At 46.0% G+C, this 18394-nt stretch overlaps 1 protein-coding gene across 1 annotated transcript; it reads left to right on the top strand.

The window, feature by feature from the left end:
• The first annotated feature begins 1632 nt into the window (after positions 1-1632).
• SEC23B (SEC23 homolog B, COPII coat complex component) lies at positions 1633-18111 on the top strand. Its single transcript, XM_063391218.1, has 21 exons — positions 1633-1789; positions 3676-3911; positions 4899-4956; positions 5524-5610; positions 5791-6027; positions 6396-6481; positions 6943-7087; positions 7635-7793; positions 8489-8604; positions 9563-9686; positions 10181-10261; positions 10572-10661; positions 10930-11036; positions 11172-11325; positions 12664-12741; positions 13038-13199; positions 13433-13519; positions 14493-14648; positions 15461-15526; positions 16073-16755; positions 17621-18111. The coding sequence occupies exons 2-20, from the start codon at positions 3691-3693 to the stop codon at positions 16160-16162; spliced, it is 2304 nt and encodes a 767-aa protein (XP_063247288.1). The 5' UTR covers positions 1633-1789; positions 3676-3690; the 3' UTR covers positions 16163-16755; positions 17621-18111.
• The last annotated feature ends 283 nt before the right edge of the window (positions 18112-18394 follow it).

Raw genomic sequence — 18394 nt, 5'->3', positions numbered from 1 at the left:
ACAATAGTTGCTCAATATTTTGGTTAATCTGATGTTGCAGGGGGGTGTACTGTGGCCTTGAAGCCCTGGGTCCTGGTAAGGCTCTTTGCTGTTGAGATGTGGCAATGGCAGGAAGAAGTAAACAAACAGGCAGCTTCAGAAAAGCAGATTTGCTTTGCCTCCTACTTGGAGAGCCAGTCCTGGATCTGAGAATGTTAGCAATATTAGTAGTTTGAATTTTACATACTTTAGCATACACACATCAGTAGTACGATTCTGCTTTTTGATCCCCACTGTATTTAGGATGTCAGGAAGCTGGGAAGACAAAACTAAAGTTAACCTCAGACAGCATTTCATTTTGCTTTGTTTTGAACCTGGAACTGTACTCTACACTTTCCAAAGACAGACTTCTGTTTCATTTAAAAGAAAGAAAACAGAAAAAAACCCAAAAAAACCCCCCAAAACAAACAAACAAAAAAACCCACAACAACAACAACAACAACAACAACAAACCACAAAAACCACAAAAAACACAAAAAACCCAAAAAAACCAAAAAACACCCACCAAACCCAAAGCTGGACAGTGCATGGATGAGGAGGTTTGATCACAGGGCAATAATTTCCTTTAAGCAATGGTGGAGTGGTGCCCATACAGAAGCCTGGGGAATATTTATAAGCTGACCACTACATGATTGTAAGGCAAACATCCAAACTATTAGAAGCAGATTGAGGTACTGCAATGCCTTTCCATCTTGAATATGTGTGAAAGCCTGCAGGATTCAGGAATGGATTTGCATCCATGCATTCAGATAGGACAAATACACTTGCACGGCATCACACAAAGCTGCAGGGGAGGATTCCTGTCTTGGGCTCACTAGGCTCTTTGGCTTTGGAAGAGAGTCTGGGAAGCAACACAAGATGGAAGCAATGAAAGAAGGAACATATTTGCCTAATTTCAAGGCACAGACAAATACCTGGAGCAAGTCAGATGTGCCTAGCCTCTACCTCATATCCACAGGCTCCCTGAAAATTGTGTCCATCCCTGGACCTCTCCTCTCCAGAGGGTCTGGGCACTGCAGGGTTCTCCTTGATAGGCTAGGGTACAGATTTCCTGGCAGAGTGATGAACCACTGTGGCCTCAAGCAGATGTGGGGCTAAAGCTCGGGCAGGGAACCGGGCGGGAGGGAAATCCGATGGATTGTCCCTGCCCTGCTGCTGTCTTGGAAGGCCTCATGACTTTGCCCAGTGTGTGTCAGTGAGCTGATGTGCCCGTGGTCAGACCCCTCTGCCCTGAGAGGAGCCGGGAACTGAAACAAAGGTGAGACTGTGTGGGGCTCGTTGTTTATTTCTTTGAAAAGTGTCTCTGTGCTTTTAGTGAAGTGTTACTCATAACATCTTCCTAGTAAGTTCTGTGCTCCCTGCTGAACACGACAACGTGCTCCCAAGCAGCCGAGCCCCTTAAGGGCAGAGCTGCTTCCCTCTTGCCGTGCTAGGGTAGGAACGCGGCACCGCATGTCACATTTAGCAGAAACACCCTGTTGGTCGCCATTCCACTGCGGAACCTGCCGCCCTAAGCCAAGATGGACTCTCTGCCACCGCCGCCCCGCCATGTTTGGTAGGGGCACGCCTCGCCCCTCCTCCTGAAAGGCGGTGTAGCGTGCCCTTAGCAAAGATGGCGGCGGAGCCTCCGCGGGGGCGGGGTGGGAATTGTGCCGCCGCCATTTTAACTGCGGGCAGCGCCTATCGCTGAGGTGGCCTTGCCGGGCGCGCGGGGCGTGCCGGGAGGGAGCGGCGCAAGCGGCGCGGGCAGGTGGGAACGTCGGGGCTCCGAGGGAATGGGAGTGGGAACGGCGGGGGTAGGGGGGGGGCGGGGGGAATCTGTGTCCCCTGAGGGGAGACGGTGTGAGGCAGTCAGTGACGGCCCTTGTGACGGGGAAGGGGTCAGAGGCGTCCCCTGTGATGGGGAGGCCAGTGGTGTCCCCTGCAGGACGGTCTGGAGGGGCGGTCAGTGATGTCCCCTGAAGGGGTGTTGAGTGGTCCGTGGTGTCCCCTGGCGCGCTGCTTTCATGGCGGTCAGCAGTGTCACACAGGGTGGCACGGGCTCGGCCCTGTTGGCTTTGGTCGGGCTGGGGATCGGCAGTGTCCCCCAGGGCAGGGCTGGGGTCAGGAGTGTCGCCTGTGGCAGTGCAGCGGGTCACTTTGCCCTATGGCCGTGCTGGGGATCAGTGGTCTGGGGGCGGAGGTGGCACCTATGGCTGCACGGGGGATCTGTGGTGTCCCCTATAGCCATGCCAAGCACAGCAGCTGAGTGATTACACCTGTCCTCCCCCTGTCCTGACTCCAAAGTAGGGCCACAGCCCATGGCAGACCCAGCATGGCAATCGGGGCTCTGGCTGGGGCAGGGAAGTGGTGCTGAGCTAAAGTTGGAGAAATATGGGATAAATTTGCCCTGTGGCTGTGCTGCATACCTGAGATGTCAAATGTTTGTATTGCTGTTCTGATGTGCAGGATCTTTTACAGGCAGACTCAACTCTGACTTTCACCTTGACAGACCTGTTTGTGGTGGGGATCGGGGTATTGTGAGCCCTTCTGTTTGTCCATCCAGTGAGAGGGGTGGAAACATGGAGCAATTCTCCCTAAGCTTGATTTACATCCTTAATAGCAAGAAAGAGGAAAATGTCAGTGAATTTGAAGTTCTGTTGAAAATGTTACACCAAAATTTCCCCTCCTCTGAGGGGAAGAGGTGTTGCTTCTGACTTCTCATGCGTGTGGTCCTCCTGAATATCCTACCTGCAGTGAGGACCAGGAATAAGGTAATCCTGCAGCTGTAGGTGAACCTCTGATTTTGCTTGCCTGAAGCATATTGTGGAGCTGCTGCTTTTGCCTCTGTGAGTTGCTGCTGGTGCTGTGTGGTGTTTGTGGTCTGGATTTGACAAGTAACTTTTTTGGTAGGCTTGTCCTTGCCTTCTCAGAGAAATCAAAAATAGCAATGGCCTGGAAGCTCTTGTTTGTGTCCTATGTTGAAGAGTTTAGTAAGAATGACTCTTCTGTTGTGTTGGGGATATTCCTTCTTGATGTTTTCTAGGTCTTCTGGACCCTCATTTCCTTCCTCACTGGCAGTGGGATGATGATTCCATGCAGAATGAGTATCCAAAAGACTTTTTTTGACTTTTTGTCATGTACTCCTTTCCCTTTGTAGCAGGTCAGGCTGGCAGCTTGGTGACATTTGTGATTGTTTTGGTCTCAGACTTGGCCTCCTTTTCTCCCTGCAACGTTTCAGCTGAAGGCTCTGGGATGTGTTGCAAATCTGGCCTGTTTTCCTTTACTGACCCAGTCAGGCAGGATTGCATTGAGGCTAGCATGAGGCTGATTGGATTTTGAGATGTTAAATGTGACTCATAAGAAAAAAAGAAAAACCTGACCTCTTGTATTCTGACTTTGAGTGTCAATTTTCCTCGTTTCTTTGTTGGATTTGGTGGTGTTTTAATTGGCTATAATGTTGATGAGAGCACTGGACAGAAGAGATTAATGGACTCACATGGTTCATTTGATAATGGGATTAATTCATTGTACTGTATTAGCTTTGTCCTGTAGTTTCTTGTGCCCCCACCTGTAGTTGATCTGCTGAGCTCCTTTGCAGGCCTGTCGTCCACACAAGTGGCTGCTGCCTCAGTATGCCTTCTTCTATCCTTTCAGAGCTCCTGCCGGGCTATGGCGACGTACCTGGAGTTCATCCAGCAGAATGAGGAGCGTGACGGAGTGCGCTTCAGCTGGAACGTGTGGCCCTCCAGCAGGCTGGAGGCCACAAGGATGGTTGTGCCTCTGGCCTGTCTCCTGACCCCGCTGAAGGAGCGTCTGGACCTGCCCCCTGTGCAGTATGAACCAGTGCTTTGCAGCAGGCCGACCTGCAAAGCTGTGCTCAACCCACTCTGGTAGGAATTGCTTGCCTGGGGATGTTGGAAGAGGCTGGATAGTACTTAATTTTCATCTGAACTTCACTACTTCCTTATTCCTCTTCTTTTCTGCCCAATGCCTGGCAGCCTCTTTCATTTGGATGTGGTGAGCTTGTTAAAATCCAAAAATCAAAAAATGTTCCTGTTACTAGAGCTGGCAAGAGCAGAGGAGACAGGAGGGTCTTTCAGGAGGCTGTTAAGGCAGAGAGTCCTCTCACCATCCCAGAGAATTTTGTGGTGAATGAGGAAACTCATAATAGACAAAGATGCCCATTGTACTGATACTGTGCTCTGGACTACGATGTTCACTTGTTTTCCTCTTCCTACACATTCTGCTGCTTGTAAGTCAGTTCCAGTATGAGCATAATGAAATAATTTTAGAGGAATATCTTGGTCCCAAAATCGTATGATGATCATGCATACTCGGAGCGCGGTGTTTGGCTGAGAAAAAGCAGGGAATGCCAGTAAGAGGAAGTGAAATGAGATCAAAGCCATGGAATGAGAAGGTAGTGAGCAGGATGTTGTACTGGGCTGAGGAGAGTAAACTTGGTGGGACAGGGAACAACCTGTTTGTTCCATGTTTGCACAAGATCTGGGTGGATGGCTCCTGCTGCTCTGAGACTGAAGCACTTGTGTGCTACAGCTGCACAAACAATAAGACAGTGAGATGAGCGTAAACGTAGTGAAAGAATTATTATACCCAAGTCTATGTCTGCCAAGGGCTGAGCTTCAGAGAGCTGTCAGTGTTCCCTCATGCTGACAAGCCTGGAAACAGCATGGCTGGATTAGCTAATTAACCTCCGGTAGTAGAACAAGAATCTGAGTCCCTAAAAGACTTGCTGTTCAAGCTGAAGTGTCTGTTTCTTCCTCAGTACTGTGAACCAGCATGGACTAATTAATTATTTATGAAGCTGTGCTGTAAAATTGTTCCTGTAGTCACACCAATGCCTCATCTTTCCCTTGCAGCCAAGTTGACTATCGGGCCAAGCTTTGGGCTTGTAACTTCTGTTTTCAGAGAAACCAGGTAAGTTGGAAAATGCACTTCCATCTTTTCAGTGAACACTTTATTGATGGCCTTCCCTGGACATGAAACATAAATTCTGCTTCTCTAGATCCCTTCTCTTGGCCTTTTTCTCTTGCTGAACTCAGGCCAGAGTACAGTCTGCTTTACCTGGCATCTTGTCAGCGATTTTACTGGCATGTAGAGCATAGTAAGGAGATAAAAATGCTATTTTGTTCCATGTGTCCAAGTGTGGGTTTTTGATATTTAGTATTGCTGCAGAATATGGAATTCATTAGATTTGAGTAGACTTTTGCCATCAGAAACTATGGCTAAAAGAATTTCAACTGATACATTGTTGCTGCTGTAGCCTTACCTTTTATTTACACTGGATTTAGCAGCTGTCCATCCTGCTGGCCACTTGTTGTCTGTGCTTAGGAAAAGCACTGTGGGTTTCTTGTCATTAATCAGGGTGGTGCAGTGGAAGTAAATAAAAAGTTGAATACCCACATCATTGTCAGGGCTGCAGAGGAGAGCCCTACATTTTTGTCCTGCAACTTCCTTGTCCTAATTTTTTGTTCTGTTTTTCAGTTCCCTCCAGCGTATGCAGGCATTTCTGAAGTCAATCAGCCAGCAGAACTCATGCCTCAGTTTTCAACAATTGAATATATAGTGCAGGTAAATGAACCACAGGCAAGTTTGAAGCTCTCAGAATTGTCTTGTTTGTGACAAATGATATATGAGTAAAATTGTCTTAGGATAATGCAAATAAATACCGTGTCAGCAAGGTGCTTAAGAAGGGGCTCATTTTATTCCTTGGCTGTAGGCTGTATAAAATGTTATTTCCTCCCATACCAGCGAGGTCCGCAGACGCCGTTGATCTTCCTGTATGTTGTGGATATGTGCTTGGAGGAGGAGGATTTACAGGCCCTGAAGGAGTCCCTGCAGATGTCCCTGAGCCTGCTGCCTCCCGATGCCCTAGTAGGGCTCATCACTTTTGGCCGGATGGTCCAGGTTCATGAGCTGAGCTGTGAAGGGATTTCCAAGAGCTACGTGTTCCGGGGCACTAAGGACCTGACAGCCAAGCAAATACAGGTGTGCTCTGCCATCCCTCAGGCCAGGGGCTTGTACCTCTCAGCTCTCTTGGGCTCTCAAGCACAAGGCTCTCTGGGAGAGGGAGGGCTTAGTGCTCTCAATGGTGACCCCGTTGCCCTCTCAGTACCTGTCCTGTCGTTTTGCTTTTGTAAATTTCTTGGGAGCTTGTTCAGGATTGAGTTTGTGTATCTCACATAATGGACCTATGATCCATTCCTAATGGCAGTGCAAAGATGAATAATTTTACTGATTTAAATATATTTAATGCTACAGTATTGCAGGCGTCAGGATATATTAAGTAATAATATAAATAATATTTTTAGTGTTTGAACAATGCATCTCCTCTGCCTCCTCTTTAATGTTCTTAGGATATGCTAGGGCTTTCAAAGCCAGCTGTCCCCATGCAACCGGGAAGACCTCTTCAAACTCCAGAGCAACCTGTTTTTTCTAGCAGGTAAGCTTTACCAGCACAGCTCACAGCAGGGCAGATGTTTTATGCCCTTTTATACCTATAGGTCACGCTTCTAACCCTGGGTTTTCCGAAAGGGGAAAAGAAGATTTAAATTGTATTGTCTTGTCACAGTTATTTACCTCTGTTGAACACAGTTTTCTCTTTCTCAGCTTCTCTTTTTTAGCTCTCATGCCTTTCAGCAAACTCACCTTTGAACTTCTTTCCTGTTCTTTATGTGACTTTGCCTCCTTGTCAGTTCCTCGTGTCTTGCCTTGATCATTTTTTTTATTGTTTTGCACAAGCTTGTTATCTTGGAAAGTTTGGATGCAGGAAGACGACCTGCTTCATGTCTCTTTACTTCTGATTACTGTCTCAGTGATATTTATGTGTGCCAGGAACAAAGAGGCACGTTTTTTCTTCTCTGAACTTAGAAGGGGGAAAACACTGTGTTTGCATTTTTGCAGATTCCTACAGCCCGTGCATAAGATTGACATGAATTTAACAGATCTGCTTGGAGAGCTGCAAAGGGACCCATGGCCAGTGACCCAGGGAAAGAGACCCTTACGTTCTACTGGAGTGGCTCTTTCAATTGCAGTCGGCTTATTGGAGGTACTTATAATGCTGTTGTTTGAGATGAGCAGGTCAAAGTAAGCACGTGGCCATGCATGCTGAGATGAATGCAGGTGTCAGTGCAGCTGTGTTACAGTGGGGTGCAGAGGTGCAATTTGTCTCTACTGACATATGAGCTGTCCTAGCACCAGCTGACGTAGAGTGGGCTGGAAGGTTGCATCTAAATGGTAAAATTTGCAGATGTTTAAAGGTCACTGATTCTTGTGTGTGTTGCCACACAGGAGGTGATACTATGCACTGGATTTATATGAGTATAATGTAAGATACAAGTAAAGAGAACAGAAACTGCCTGCTTCCAAGGCATGAAGCTTGACATGATTTGGGTTTAAACTTTTATCTGTGTGCTGTGACTGTCAGGAAATGCATCACTATTTATTGAGGTGGCCTCTAGCAAGGACAGGTCCCTATTGACATTGCAGAAGCACGTGCAGACCCTTCTCCAAAGAAAGCATTGTTGCGACTGAATCAGGTTCCTTTTTCTTTTTTCCTCCTCTGCCTCTCTGATATGTCTTTGTTTTTATTTTAGGGTACATTTCCAAACACAGGGGCCAGAATAATGCTGTTCACTGGTGGGCCACCAACACAAGGGCCTGGCATGGTGGTGGGAGATGAACTTAAAACACCGATCCGTTCCTGGCATGACATAGAGAAGGATAATGCAAGGTTCATGAAGAAGGCTACCAAAGTAGGTACTACGGCTTGATGAGTGTGTTTAAAAGCTGAAACTGAATGTTGTGTCAGAATACCACATGGGTTGCATGGTTGTCCTTGAAATAATCTGAGTCTTTGTGTATGCTAAATTATGAGGATGGTTAAGGCAAGGGTAAAAAAGCTTCCTCCTAGTTAGTTCTCCATCTGGGTCTTGTGCCTTTTCAGAGACGAAAATATTTCAGTTTTGTGCCTTAGCTGATGGTGGGTGGAGAGTTTGTTCATCCACATCATTGTATCTCCTTCTGGAGAGGAAAAAATCTGTCTCCTAAGAACTGGTTATTTCCAGAAAGCCTCCTTTGTCTTCTTGACATACAAAACAACCATTAAAATAGTAAAAACATCAGATATGGAATGTGCCTGTCAGCTTAGAGAAAGCAGGATGACACCTGTTCTCTTAACTATCACCTGGGTTCCCATATCTTTGGGTTCCCACCAAGTTATCGCAGACTAGATGTTCCCATGTCATTTATGCACTGTTTGTATTTGAGACAATAAGCTCAGGCTCATCTAAATGCATCCCTCATCCTAGAAGGATGTGTGCTTCAGCCAACATCTCTTTAGTTACCATAGCACTGGTGATTGTCCCATCTGTACCTTGTGTTGGCCTGGGGTGGGAAGCAGCAGAAATTGCCCATTGCAGCCTCCTAACCCCTGGGTATGTGTTCCCAGCACTACGAGACTCTGGCCAACCGCTCTGCAGCCAATGGGCACTGCATTGACATCTACGCCTGTGCCCTGGACCAGACGGGGCTGCTGGAGATGAAGTGCTGTGCAAATGTCACTGGGTATGTTCATAGCAGGGCAGCACACAGCTGGCACCTGCTTTTTGGGATTTTTTTTGAGGGGGAGAATAGTTCGGGAAGCAGTTAAGTGTGCTGTCAGGGCAGAAGGGGTTTTTTTATTGTTCTGTTCTAAACTGTGGTTTGAATTTGCCAGGAATGATATGGCAAGCCTCATGTGATCCCAGTGCACATTTCTGGAATCTCAAAGCAGCATGTGAATTAGCACTGCTGTTAGAAAACTCAATGGTGGGTAGAAGCTTTCCTTGCATGGGCCAGATTTTCTCTGCTTAACAGCTTGCTTATGCTTTCTCCAGGGATTCTTGACTTCCCTGGGCCCAGTTTGAAGTGACATATTTCAAGGGGTCAATGTCTGTGTTCCATACTGCTGGAAATTGTCTCTGTGAGGAAGGCTGTGTGTTAACCCAGGTCTTTTGGTGACTTGGCATGTATTACTGCAAGTGCAAAGTGTTTGTAAATGACCCCTCAGTGCTCAGCAGGGAGAAGAGAGACTGTTTGACCCTGTGGATGCATTATTGAGCTGCATCTGGTCAGGCCTGAGTTGCCGGGGCAAACCTAGGGGAGGTTTGCCCAAACTTAGGGGAGACCCAGCACCTTCCTTGTGCTGCAGTGGTGCATCCACCCATGGTGTGGGTGGTTCCAGCCTTGCTCAGGGAAAGCAGGCTGGGCAAGGAGTTTTCCAGGGTTGAAACAGGAACATTTTGAAGGCAGCTGAAGCAACGGCAAGAAATAGAGTTGAGAAAGCAAACTGACAAAAGTGGAGCACTAACCTGTGTGGCTTTGTAGGAGGCACCCATGAAGCTCCCTGGTGTGAATCCTGCCTATTCAGAGGCGTGATCAAAAGCAGTAACTGCATGTGTTTGCACGTGTCAGAGGTTCAGGGATGTATCCTTTTTACTGCTCGTTTCCAATTGCTTCAGTTCCCTTGTTTTTCCTTTCCCAGAGGACACATGGTGATGGGAGACTCCTTCAACACGTCTCTCTTCAAGCAGACCTTCCAGCGGGTATTTAGCAAGGGCTACAATGGGGAATTTCGGATGGCTTTTGGTGCAAATCTTGATGTGAAGGTGAGAGATAAGTTTGACTGGATGACAGTAATGGGGAAATACAAGCACTGTTGATTAAAAAGTCACTTTAAGTCTCTGGCATGTTTGGGGTGTAGGAATGTCTACATGTTTGAGGTCAGATGTAGTGCTTCTTTGGGAGAAGCACTGTACTGGAGGGATTTTTATCTGGAAGCTTAGTAATTTTGTGGTTTTATTTTTTGGTGCCTTTTTTGTTTGTTTGGTTGGTTGGTTTGTTTGGTTTGGTTTTATTTCATTTTAAAGCAGCCTCTCCTCACTCAACATGGAACATTTCATACTGTTTCATCCCTGTATATATGTCTTCATTATTAAAATGTGGCTCTGTAGATTCTCTTACCTTCACTAATTGTAGCCGTGGATGGTCTGGAAAAATACCATCTCATTAAAGCTGAGCAACTAGTTACGACTGTGTGTATTCTATTTGACTGGCTTCATGAAAAAAAAAGCCAACATGTTTTTTTTTTACCTTGTTCAAGACCTCCAGGGAGCTGAAAATTGCAGGAGCCATTGGACCCTGTACATCCCTGAATGCTAAAGGGCCATGCGTCTCTGAAAATGTAAGTTTCTGACATGGAAAAATCTTTCATAAAGAAGTAAATGTACAGTGCAAAGTTTCTGTCTAGACCTACAATTGAACTAGAACATCAGAGTTTTCCAGGAAACATCCCTAGGAAATTACAGCCTTTCCTAGACTAAATTATTGCTTCCTAAGGCTTTCTTTTAACTGTATGGCCTTCAGTAACTTCATTCACACCCAAAAGATAAGGAATCTAGAAGGCCTGCCATTACTTGTATCTCTGATCAGAATTTAACTTGTCTTTCCTGCTGCTGGAGGAAAATTGCTGCTTTCTTTTTGATTCTGTGCAGGAACTTGGAATTGGAGGGACATCTCAATGGAAAATCTGTAGTCTGGATCCCAGTACAACTCTGGCCATTTACTTTGAAGTGGTAAATCAGGTCAGTCATGGCTTCTCTTTTTTTTATTTTTTTTTAATCATCTTTTTTACTCATGAAACTGCTTGTTACAGGTCCAGGAAATGCCATGGCACCCCCTGTGTTGCAGGTGGATGGTTGCAAAGCAGCCAAGTGTTTTGTGATGAGGAAATAATTTCAGAAACTTTTTGCATGTGTCCCTTTCTTTTATGTGCTCTGGGGGCTTGTTACAGCTAAGAAGAATTATGAAAAAGCCATCATGTTTTGAAGGCTGACCTTGTTTCATTTGCAGCACAATGCACCCATCCCTCAGGGAGGCAGAGGGGCAGTGCAGTTTGTCACTCAGTATCAACACTCCAGCACCCAGAGGCGCATTCGTGTCACCACCATCGCCAGAAAGTGAGTACCCTGTGCCAGTGCTCTAGCAGAGGGGCAGCAACTTCAGCTCTAGTCTGGGCTGGGATTCCTGGCTTCTTGTTGCATGCACTGGCACACATGGATGCACATGGCACTAACCCTTTGTTAACCCTGCAGCTGGGCAGATGCACAGACTCAGCTTCAGCACATCGAGGCTGCATTTGACCAGGAGGCAGCTGCCGTGCTTATGGCACGGCTGGGAGTGTACAGGGCTGAGTCTGAGGAGGGACCTGATGTTCTGCGTTGGCTGGACAGGCAGCTCATCAGGCTGGTAAGACCAACACACTGAGATTGGGGGCATTCTTGATTTCAGTAAAAATGGAAGACACAACAGCAATCTTTTCCCAGATTGACTTGCTTTGTTTGTGCTCGGATCATGGTCTTATAGCTGTAGCATGGAATAACTCAGAACCCAGTGTGATCAGGAAATTTAGAGTGGGATAGGTGAACATCCCATCATGCTGAAAGGGTTAAACCTGAGATTGAATAAGAGATAGTGAAACACAGAATAATGCAGGTAGGATGGTCGCTGGTTCAACCCTCCTGCTTAAAGTAGGACCAGCTTTGAAGTTAGAGCAGCTTGCTCCAAGTCTTGTTCAGTTGCATTTTGAAGGTCTCCAAAGATGGGATTTCTTATGCTTCTCTTGACAGTCTGTTCCAGTGTCTGATCACAGTCACTGTTTTTTTTTTTTTCTCTCCCCTGCCGCTATCTCTCAATCAGAATTTCCATTTCCCCAGTTACCAGTCAGGTAGACAGCAAGTTGACTCCCTGATCCCACTCTTCACCAGGCTGAACAAACCCAGCTTCTTCAGATTCATTTTCTTCATAAGATGCTCCAACCTCTGACTAACTTGGTGGCCTCTGCTACACCCAATCCGGGATATCCATGTCTTGCACTGGAGAGCCCAGAGCTGGACACATCATTTAGATGTGGGCACGCTCAGGATAGTAATCTGAATTCATTCTGCAACCTTCTACTGTCTTGTGCTTTGAATTTCACTAGCCCAGATTGTCTAAATCAGTGCTAGTCTTGTCCAAACACCCATGTGGGGTTGGTACTAACACAATATGGCGCATCAGACCCTAAAAAACCAGGGCCAGTCAATTAGAGACTGGAGCACAAGCACAAACGGGGCAAGCTGTGTGCTGAAATGACTGTGCAATAATTTAGAGTTTAATTTCTAAAACCACTGATACTTATTTCAGTGAAATGTGAAATACTGGTCTGCTGCTGTTCTGCAAGAAATGTTCCATGGTGTATGGAACTGTTTAGGTGGAAGAGCCCTGAATTAATGGAAAAGAAAAAGGGTAGTGCTGTAGAGGCACCATTTCTTTCATTCTTGGATAATTTCAAATCTAGACTTTATTACTATATGTATCAATGTAGATTGAATCTTCATTCTCATTCCAATAAGACAGGGAAACCACTGACTTAAAGGAAAATAGCCTATAAATGCTGTACTACTTGTTCTTGTCAGGTTCATGCCTTGATTGTTTAAAAACTAATAGAAGAACAACCTGTAGACAAAGAGATATAAATTCTATTAAAAAAAAGAAAAAATAGAAAAAAGAGAGAGGTAACCAAAGTATCCATTTTGCTTCCAACAGTGTCAGAAATTTGGACAATACAACAAAGATGATCCCAACTCCTTTAGGCTGTCAGAATCATTTTCTTTGTATCCTCAGGTAAGAATGTCACTTTCCATAGCCATGGGAAAAGTGTGCAAGGGTGAGTGGGAATGATGATAAAACATCTTGTACTATTTATCAGATTCAGGATGGGAGGAACAGATGCTTTTTAATTTAATGGACTGGTCCTGAAGTTCAATGCTGCAAGAGACTGATAAGGGAAGAAGTCTGAGGTGTTATTAAGGGGTAGACTTTTTCCCAAAGAATTTGCAGTTCAAAAATACTGGACTTAGGTCCAGAGGTTTTGGCAACTTTGACTGACATTTCTTGTCTCACTCCTCTTTCTGGTGCAGTTCATCTTCCACCTGCGCCGCTCCCCATTCCTGCAGGTCTTCAATAACAGTCCAGATGAATCTTCCTATTACCGGCACCACTTTGCCAGGCAAGATCTGACCCAGTCCCTCATTATGATCCAGCCCATCCTTTATGCTTATTCTTTCCATGGGCCTCCTGAGGTGAGTCTGTGTTTTCCAGGTAGAGTTGAAACACAAAATAATGGGTACTCTGTTGAAGGTAACACTGTTTCAGCCAAAAGGCTGCTATAGATTTTTTAAAAAATATTCAAGGACAAGATACTTTTGTTCAAGATCTTATCAAATTACACTTTGGATGGGCGTAGAAGTTGCTCTCTGGCACCTTGAGACCTGAGGGCTTAGGGGTGTCTGCCTTTTTTCTTTATTTTCCCCAGCCAGTGCTTTTGGACAGCAGCAGTATTCTTCCTGACAGAATCCTACTGATGGATACTTTCTTCCAGATAGTTATCTACCTTGGTGAGGTATGGTGAAACATGTTCTCTTTCTCTGTTTGTACTCCTTCCCTCCTGCCATGCATAGTAGTATGAAATATTAATAAACTTACTTCGTGCAAAGCCCACACAGCATAATGACCACACATGCTCCCTGTTGGAATGTAATTCCAACCACTGTCAGAGTAAAAAGAATACTCTAATCCCTAAGGATATGTTCTGAACCTAGTAGCAGCTGTTGTATTAACGTGGCCATGAAGGTGGTCCCTTTACCATGCCTGGAAAAGGCCAGAGAAACCGGAAATTAAGCTTGCAGAGTTACAAAATGATACATATTTTAACAGAGTTGCAAGTATTTTCAGAGAAGTGACAAACTTCACTTGCAGGGTTTTCATCCTTAAGTACTGCGGCTCTTAAAGAAATCAGACAGTTTTCCAGTTTTTGCTTTTAAGTACTGTATGTTTTTGGATGCTGCTGCTATATTCCTTCCCTCATGATTGAGGGAAGTGCTTAGATACTGACCCTTTCTAAAAATCTTGTGGAGTTACCTTAAAGAGTTTCTATCTTCTGTTGCAGAGCAAGACACTCAGCAACTGGCTAAAATTCAGACAAGGGAAGAGCTGAGTGTCTGACCTGTGTATATATAGAGGAATTGCTGCATAATATGGTACATGCAATGGATACCTTGAAAATACTGTAAGGCCAAGTCAGATTTAAAGTGCCAGTGATTTATAAATGCTTCATTTCAGTGTTGGCACATGCCGAAAGATATTGAAGTTTTTCAACAAATTGCTCTGGCACTGCACAGATTGCTGCCAGCTTTTGTGTTGGGTGCCTGTGCTTAAATTCAGGGACAGAAAGTAATGTTGTAGCCAGAGTAGTGAAGGTGTGTGTTTGCCCCATAAAAAGAAGCACATGTAGCATTCTGCTGCCTTAAGACAGGCAGGGTGAAAAGGGGAGGCTTGTCTGCTCCATTTTCATTTCCTCCCTGTCCCATCAATAGACTATTGCACAGTGGCAGAAAGCTGGATACCAAGACATGCCTGAATATGAAAACTTTAAGCACCTCCTGCAAGCCCCACTGGATGATGCCCAGGAAATCTTGCAGACCAGATTCCCAATGCCACGGTACATCCACACTGAGCATGGAGGCAGTCAGGTAAGGGAGTTTCTGGATTAACTCTTTCTGTTGCCTAGAGCAAATGGCTCATTCTGCTTTTCTGAAAGGATGGTTCTGGTAGTCAGAGTTTAGCTCTTCAAACTACAGAGCTTGCATATTTTCTCATCACATTTTACTACGACTCTGTCTTTTAATTAGCTGATCACTTGCTGGATATGTGTATGAAATCTGAGGGTGGAAAAAAAATTGAGAAGCCGACTTAAATATGTTTTTATTCCCCAGTAAAAAGGTGGGAAATAAATGATTTGCTTATGTGCCTATAGTTAGCTTGCTAGGTCAGTAATGCTGAATAATTGACCATCTGTTTCTTCATTCTCAGACACTGAGTGAGAATGTAAAATTGTTCTTATTTTCGCTCTTCATGGAATTGCAGTGTGCTGTGCTTGTTTGTAGCAGTGAAGAGACAGGAAATGATGCTCCAAACCAAAGATTTGGCATTGATTTTTGATGTGACCCTGTTACACTGGTCTTGCACTGAGCCCTTTTCAGAAGAACAGATGTGGGATGGGGAGAAGAACAGTGCTGATGTTTCCTGTGCCATGGATTCCTGTCCCATGGAATCAGAGCTGCCCTGCCAGGCGAGCACAGCCTGCTGTAGCAGGGTACTCAGTGCCTCTGGGCGTCAAGATGTCTGTGGAGCAGGGATTTCTGGACTTGAAACCTGCTTTAGTTAAATTAGTACCTTGCAAAAGCAGAGAAACATTGCTGGTCATGCATCTAAGGTGAGATGAAGCCTGAGGGAGCGGACAGGTCTCTCATTTCACCAAACTCGTCCTCTTTTGTCTTTATAGGCCCGGTTCCTCCTGTCTAAAGTGAATCCTTCTCAGACCCACAATAACCTCTATGCCTGGGGCCAGGTAAGCAATGGAAGAGCTGCTCATGTTTGGGAATGCTGTAAAATACTCATGGACATGTTTGTGTGTGCAGTAGCCATCCTCTCTCACCAAGTGGCCCCAAACATTGCATTTGTCTTTGGTTCCTTATCATGGTTGTTGATAAGATATGCAGCACTGGTGGGCAGCACTGGATGATCAGAATAGTTTTCAAGCCTGCTTGTCATGCATTTCCAATATTCTGGAGAAAGTAACTAGCATATGGATACATATAGATCTAATTAGCTGAGAATACTAGACTTTTATATCTTCTTTGCTTACCTTGTTTGTGTAGAGCTTTGGGCAGCAAAATTCATAGTGCTTTAGGAAGAAGACTTCTCTGCAGCAGTTCAGATTGTAGGAGAGGACAATGTCAGTGCTGTTGCCAGAGTAGCATGTCTTTAGCAGGAGAAAAAGGTGATTGTTTTAGCAGGCAATTAGTTCAGAGTGCTGACATTTGGTTTGCTTTCAGTTTGTCCCCTGTGTTAGCAATAGTATTTTAGGCTCATTATTGCTTTATTCTTTCTGCAGGAATCAGGAGCGCCAATTCTGACAGATGATGTGAGTCTCCAGGTATTCATGGACCACCTCAAAAAGCTGGCAGTTTCAAGTGCATCGTGACTGATCAAACCGAGGGTTTATATGGATTGTGTGGATGACAGAAGTGGAGCAATTTATTTACATTTCCTTTTCTCTCTTCTAAACTAGAGGTTTTAACTGTTACATGAAATAAACATTCAGGGAGAGTTTTTTGCTTCTCCCTTCTAATTTATTTGTATTCCTTTTTGTCTATATTCTGTTTTCTCTGCATTTTCCACACATAATTAGCGTTGAAACGTGTTTTAGCCAACAGAGATTTTGACAGCCTTTAGCTTAACTTTTAATGTTCTTAAGAGGTGTCTCAGAAAGCAGGGGACTGTATTAATGAAAAATAAAACTGGGTAGGAGCACTGTTCCTTAGTGTTGTCCCCAAATCCCGCTCTTGGTGTCATGGGCGGGTCTCGGATCCTTTTTTCCCTTGCGGCCTGGCCCCGCCCCCCGCGCGTGCCCGGTTGGGGGCGGGGCGTCCTGCTCGTCCGTTGGGGCGGCGATGAAGCCGGCGCGCGCGGCCGTGTGGAACGCCAGGGCCGCGCTGCTCTACTCGCTGGGCGGCTGGACCACGCTGGGCGCCCTCATCTACTACAGCCGCCTGGACAAAGCCGGCACCGGCAGCGGTAGCGGCAGCGGAGTCTGCGGTCACCTCCGGGGGCTAGGGAGGGACTGACGCGACCGCGGTTTCGCCGAGGCAGAGCCCGGCCGTCGTGTCCGCGGGTGGGGCTTGCGCGGGGGGCGGGGCTTGCGTGAGGGAGAGCCGGGCCTCAGGCGGGTCCGGGCCTCTCCTGGCTGCCGAGGGTGGGCGCCGGGATCCCCCCAGGGCCGGTCCCACCGCTTTCTCCGGCCGGGGAAGCTAACAGTGGGTGTTGCCCGCCCTCGCCTGGGGCACTTCGGGCTGGGCGGCTGCCGGAGTGCAGCCTCCGCTCGGGCCGGCTGAGTGACCCGGGTGTCAGCCCGGCCCGTCCCCCGGCAGTCCCTCCGGAAGGAAGATACATCCCGTGTTGACGGGAGAAGCTCGTGCTTTATCTCAGGTCACAGGAACGGAAACTTGACTCTTCCCAACTTGTTGCTTTTTTTTTGCTCTGTGGGAATGGTTCAAAGCTGTGCTGGGGGAGGATTAGGCTGGACATTAGGAAGCATTTCTTTGCTGAGAGGGTGCTCAGACACTAGAATTACTAGGTGTTCGCACTGGGCCGCTCGGGCTAGCTTTAACGTGGATAGCTTGGGAAGGCTGTTGTTACTGCTGCTGTAGTACTGATAATTGTGCAGTACCATTGCAGGTATCTGACCTACCCGAGTAGGTATCTACTTACCCACTTTTTCTGGCTACAGTTAACAGAACTTTGCTATGTGGTTCTCAGAATTCAAGGAAAAGGAAAAAGAATACCAAATGTCTATGTGGCTGCCATGGCAAAGGGATAAAACATTTTTATTGTTGTGTTCTGTTTTGTCTCCCCCACCCTTACCATCCTTTCTATTCCTTAGAGAATGAAAATGATCCTGAGGCAAACCAAGGGACCCGCAAGGAAGTACACACTAAGGAATATCCTTTTGGATTGACAGTGACAACAGAAATAACATACAAAGAGGTTCCGCCTCCTCTTACTCGACTGCTCAGGCGTGCGGTATCATTTTTTGTTCCTAATGACGACCCTCCTTCCAAAGAGTGAGCTGTTCAGAAAGTTGTGCTGGACCTCTGAGAACATCATCCCCGTTCCTGGCACCAGACCACTGCTGGAAAACTGTCCCTTGCATTGCTGAAACAGCAGCTCTGCCCAGCTGATGTGAAGTTGCTTTCCCAGCTGATGTGCAGGACGTACCCGGAGGATCCAGGATGTACCTGGGATGGCTCCTCAGCTGGGCAGCTCTGAAATGGATACTTCAGGAACGATTAGTAAATGGGAAGAAATGTTATTTAATGTTTTGGGTATGAGAATTCTTTAATGGTCCTTCAAATAAAAGCTCACAAGAGATGAGTTACAAGTGTGAAAATGCTTCTGTAAGCTAAAAACCTATTGAATGTTCTTTTCCAGGCTCTTGTTTCTTTAGAGGTTTTCCTCATTCTTGCACATGCTATGTCCCTTTGTAGGGTACTGTCCCTCAGCTCTGTGGCCAGAACTAATGTTCATTCTATAGGGTTTTCCCTACTATTTATGGACATCACCTTCCCTATTTGTATTTGGGTTCTTTCTACAGCCCTTTTTGGACACATCTTGCCCTGCCCCACATGGGTCTCTAAGGTTTCCCATCTTGCTGTAT

Source organism: Prinia subflava, chromosome 2, assembly GCF_021018805.1.
Source record: "Prinia subflava isolate CZ2003 ecotype Zambia chromosome 2, Cam_Psub_1.2, whole genome shotgun sequence".
Classification (NCBI taxonomy): domain Eukaryota; kingdom Metazoa; phylum Chordata; class Aves; order Passeriformes; family Cisticolidae; genus Prinia; species Prinia subflava.
The sequence above is the reverse complement of the archived record's forward strand: the minus strand, read 5'-3'. Positions and strand labels throughout refer to the sequence as shown.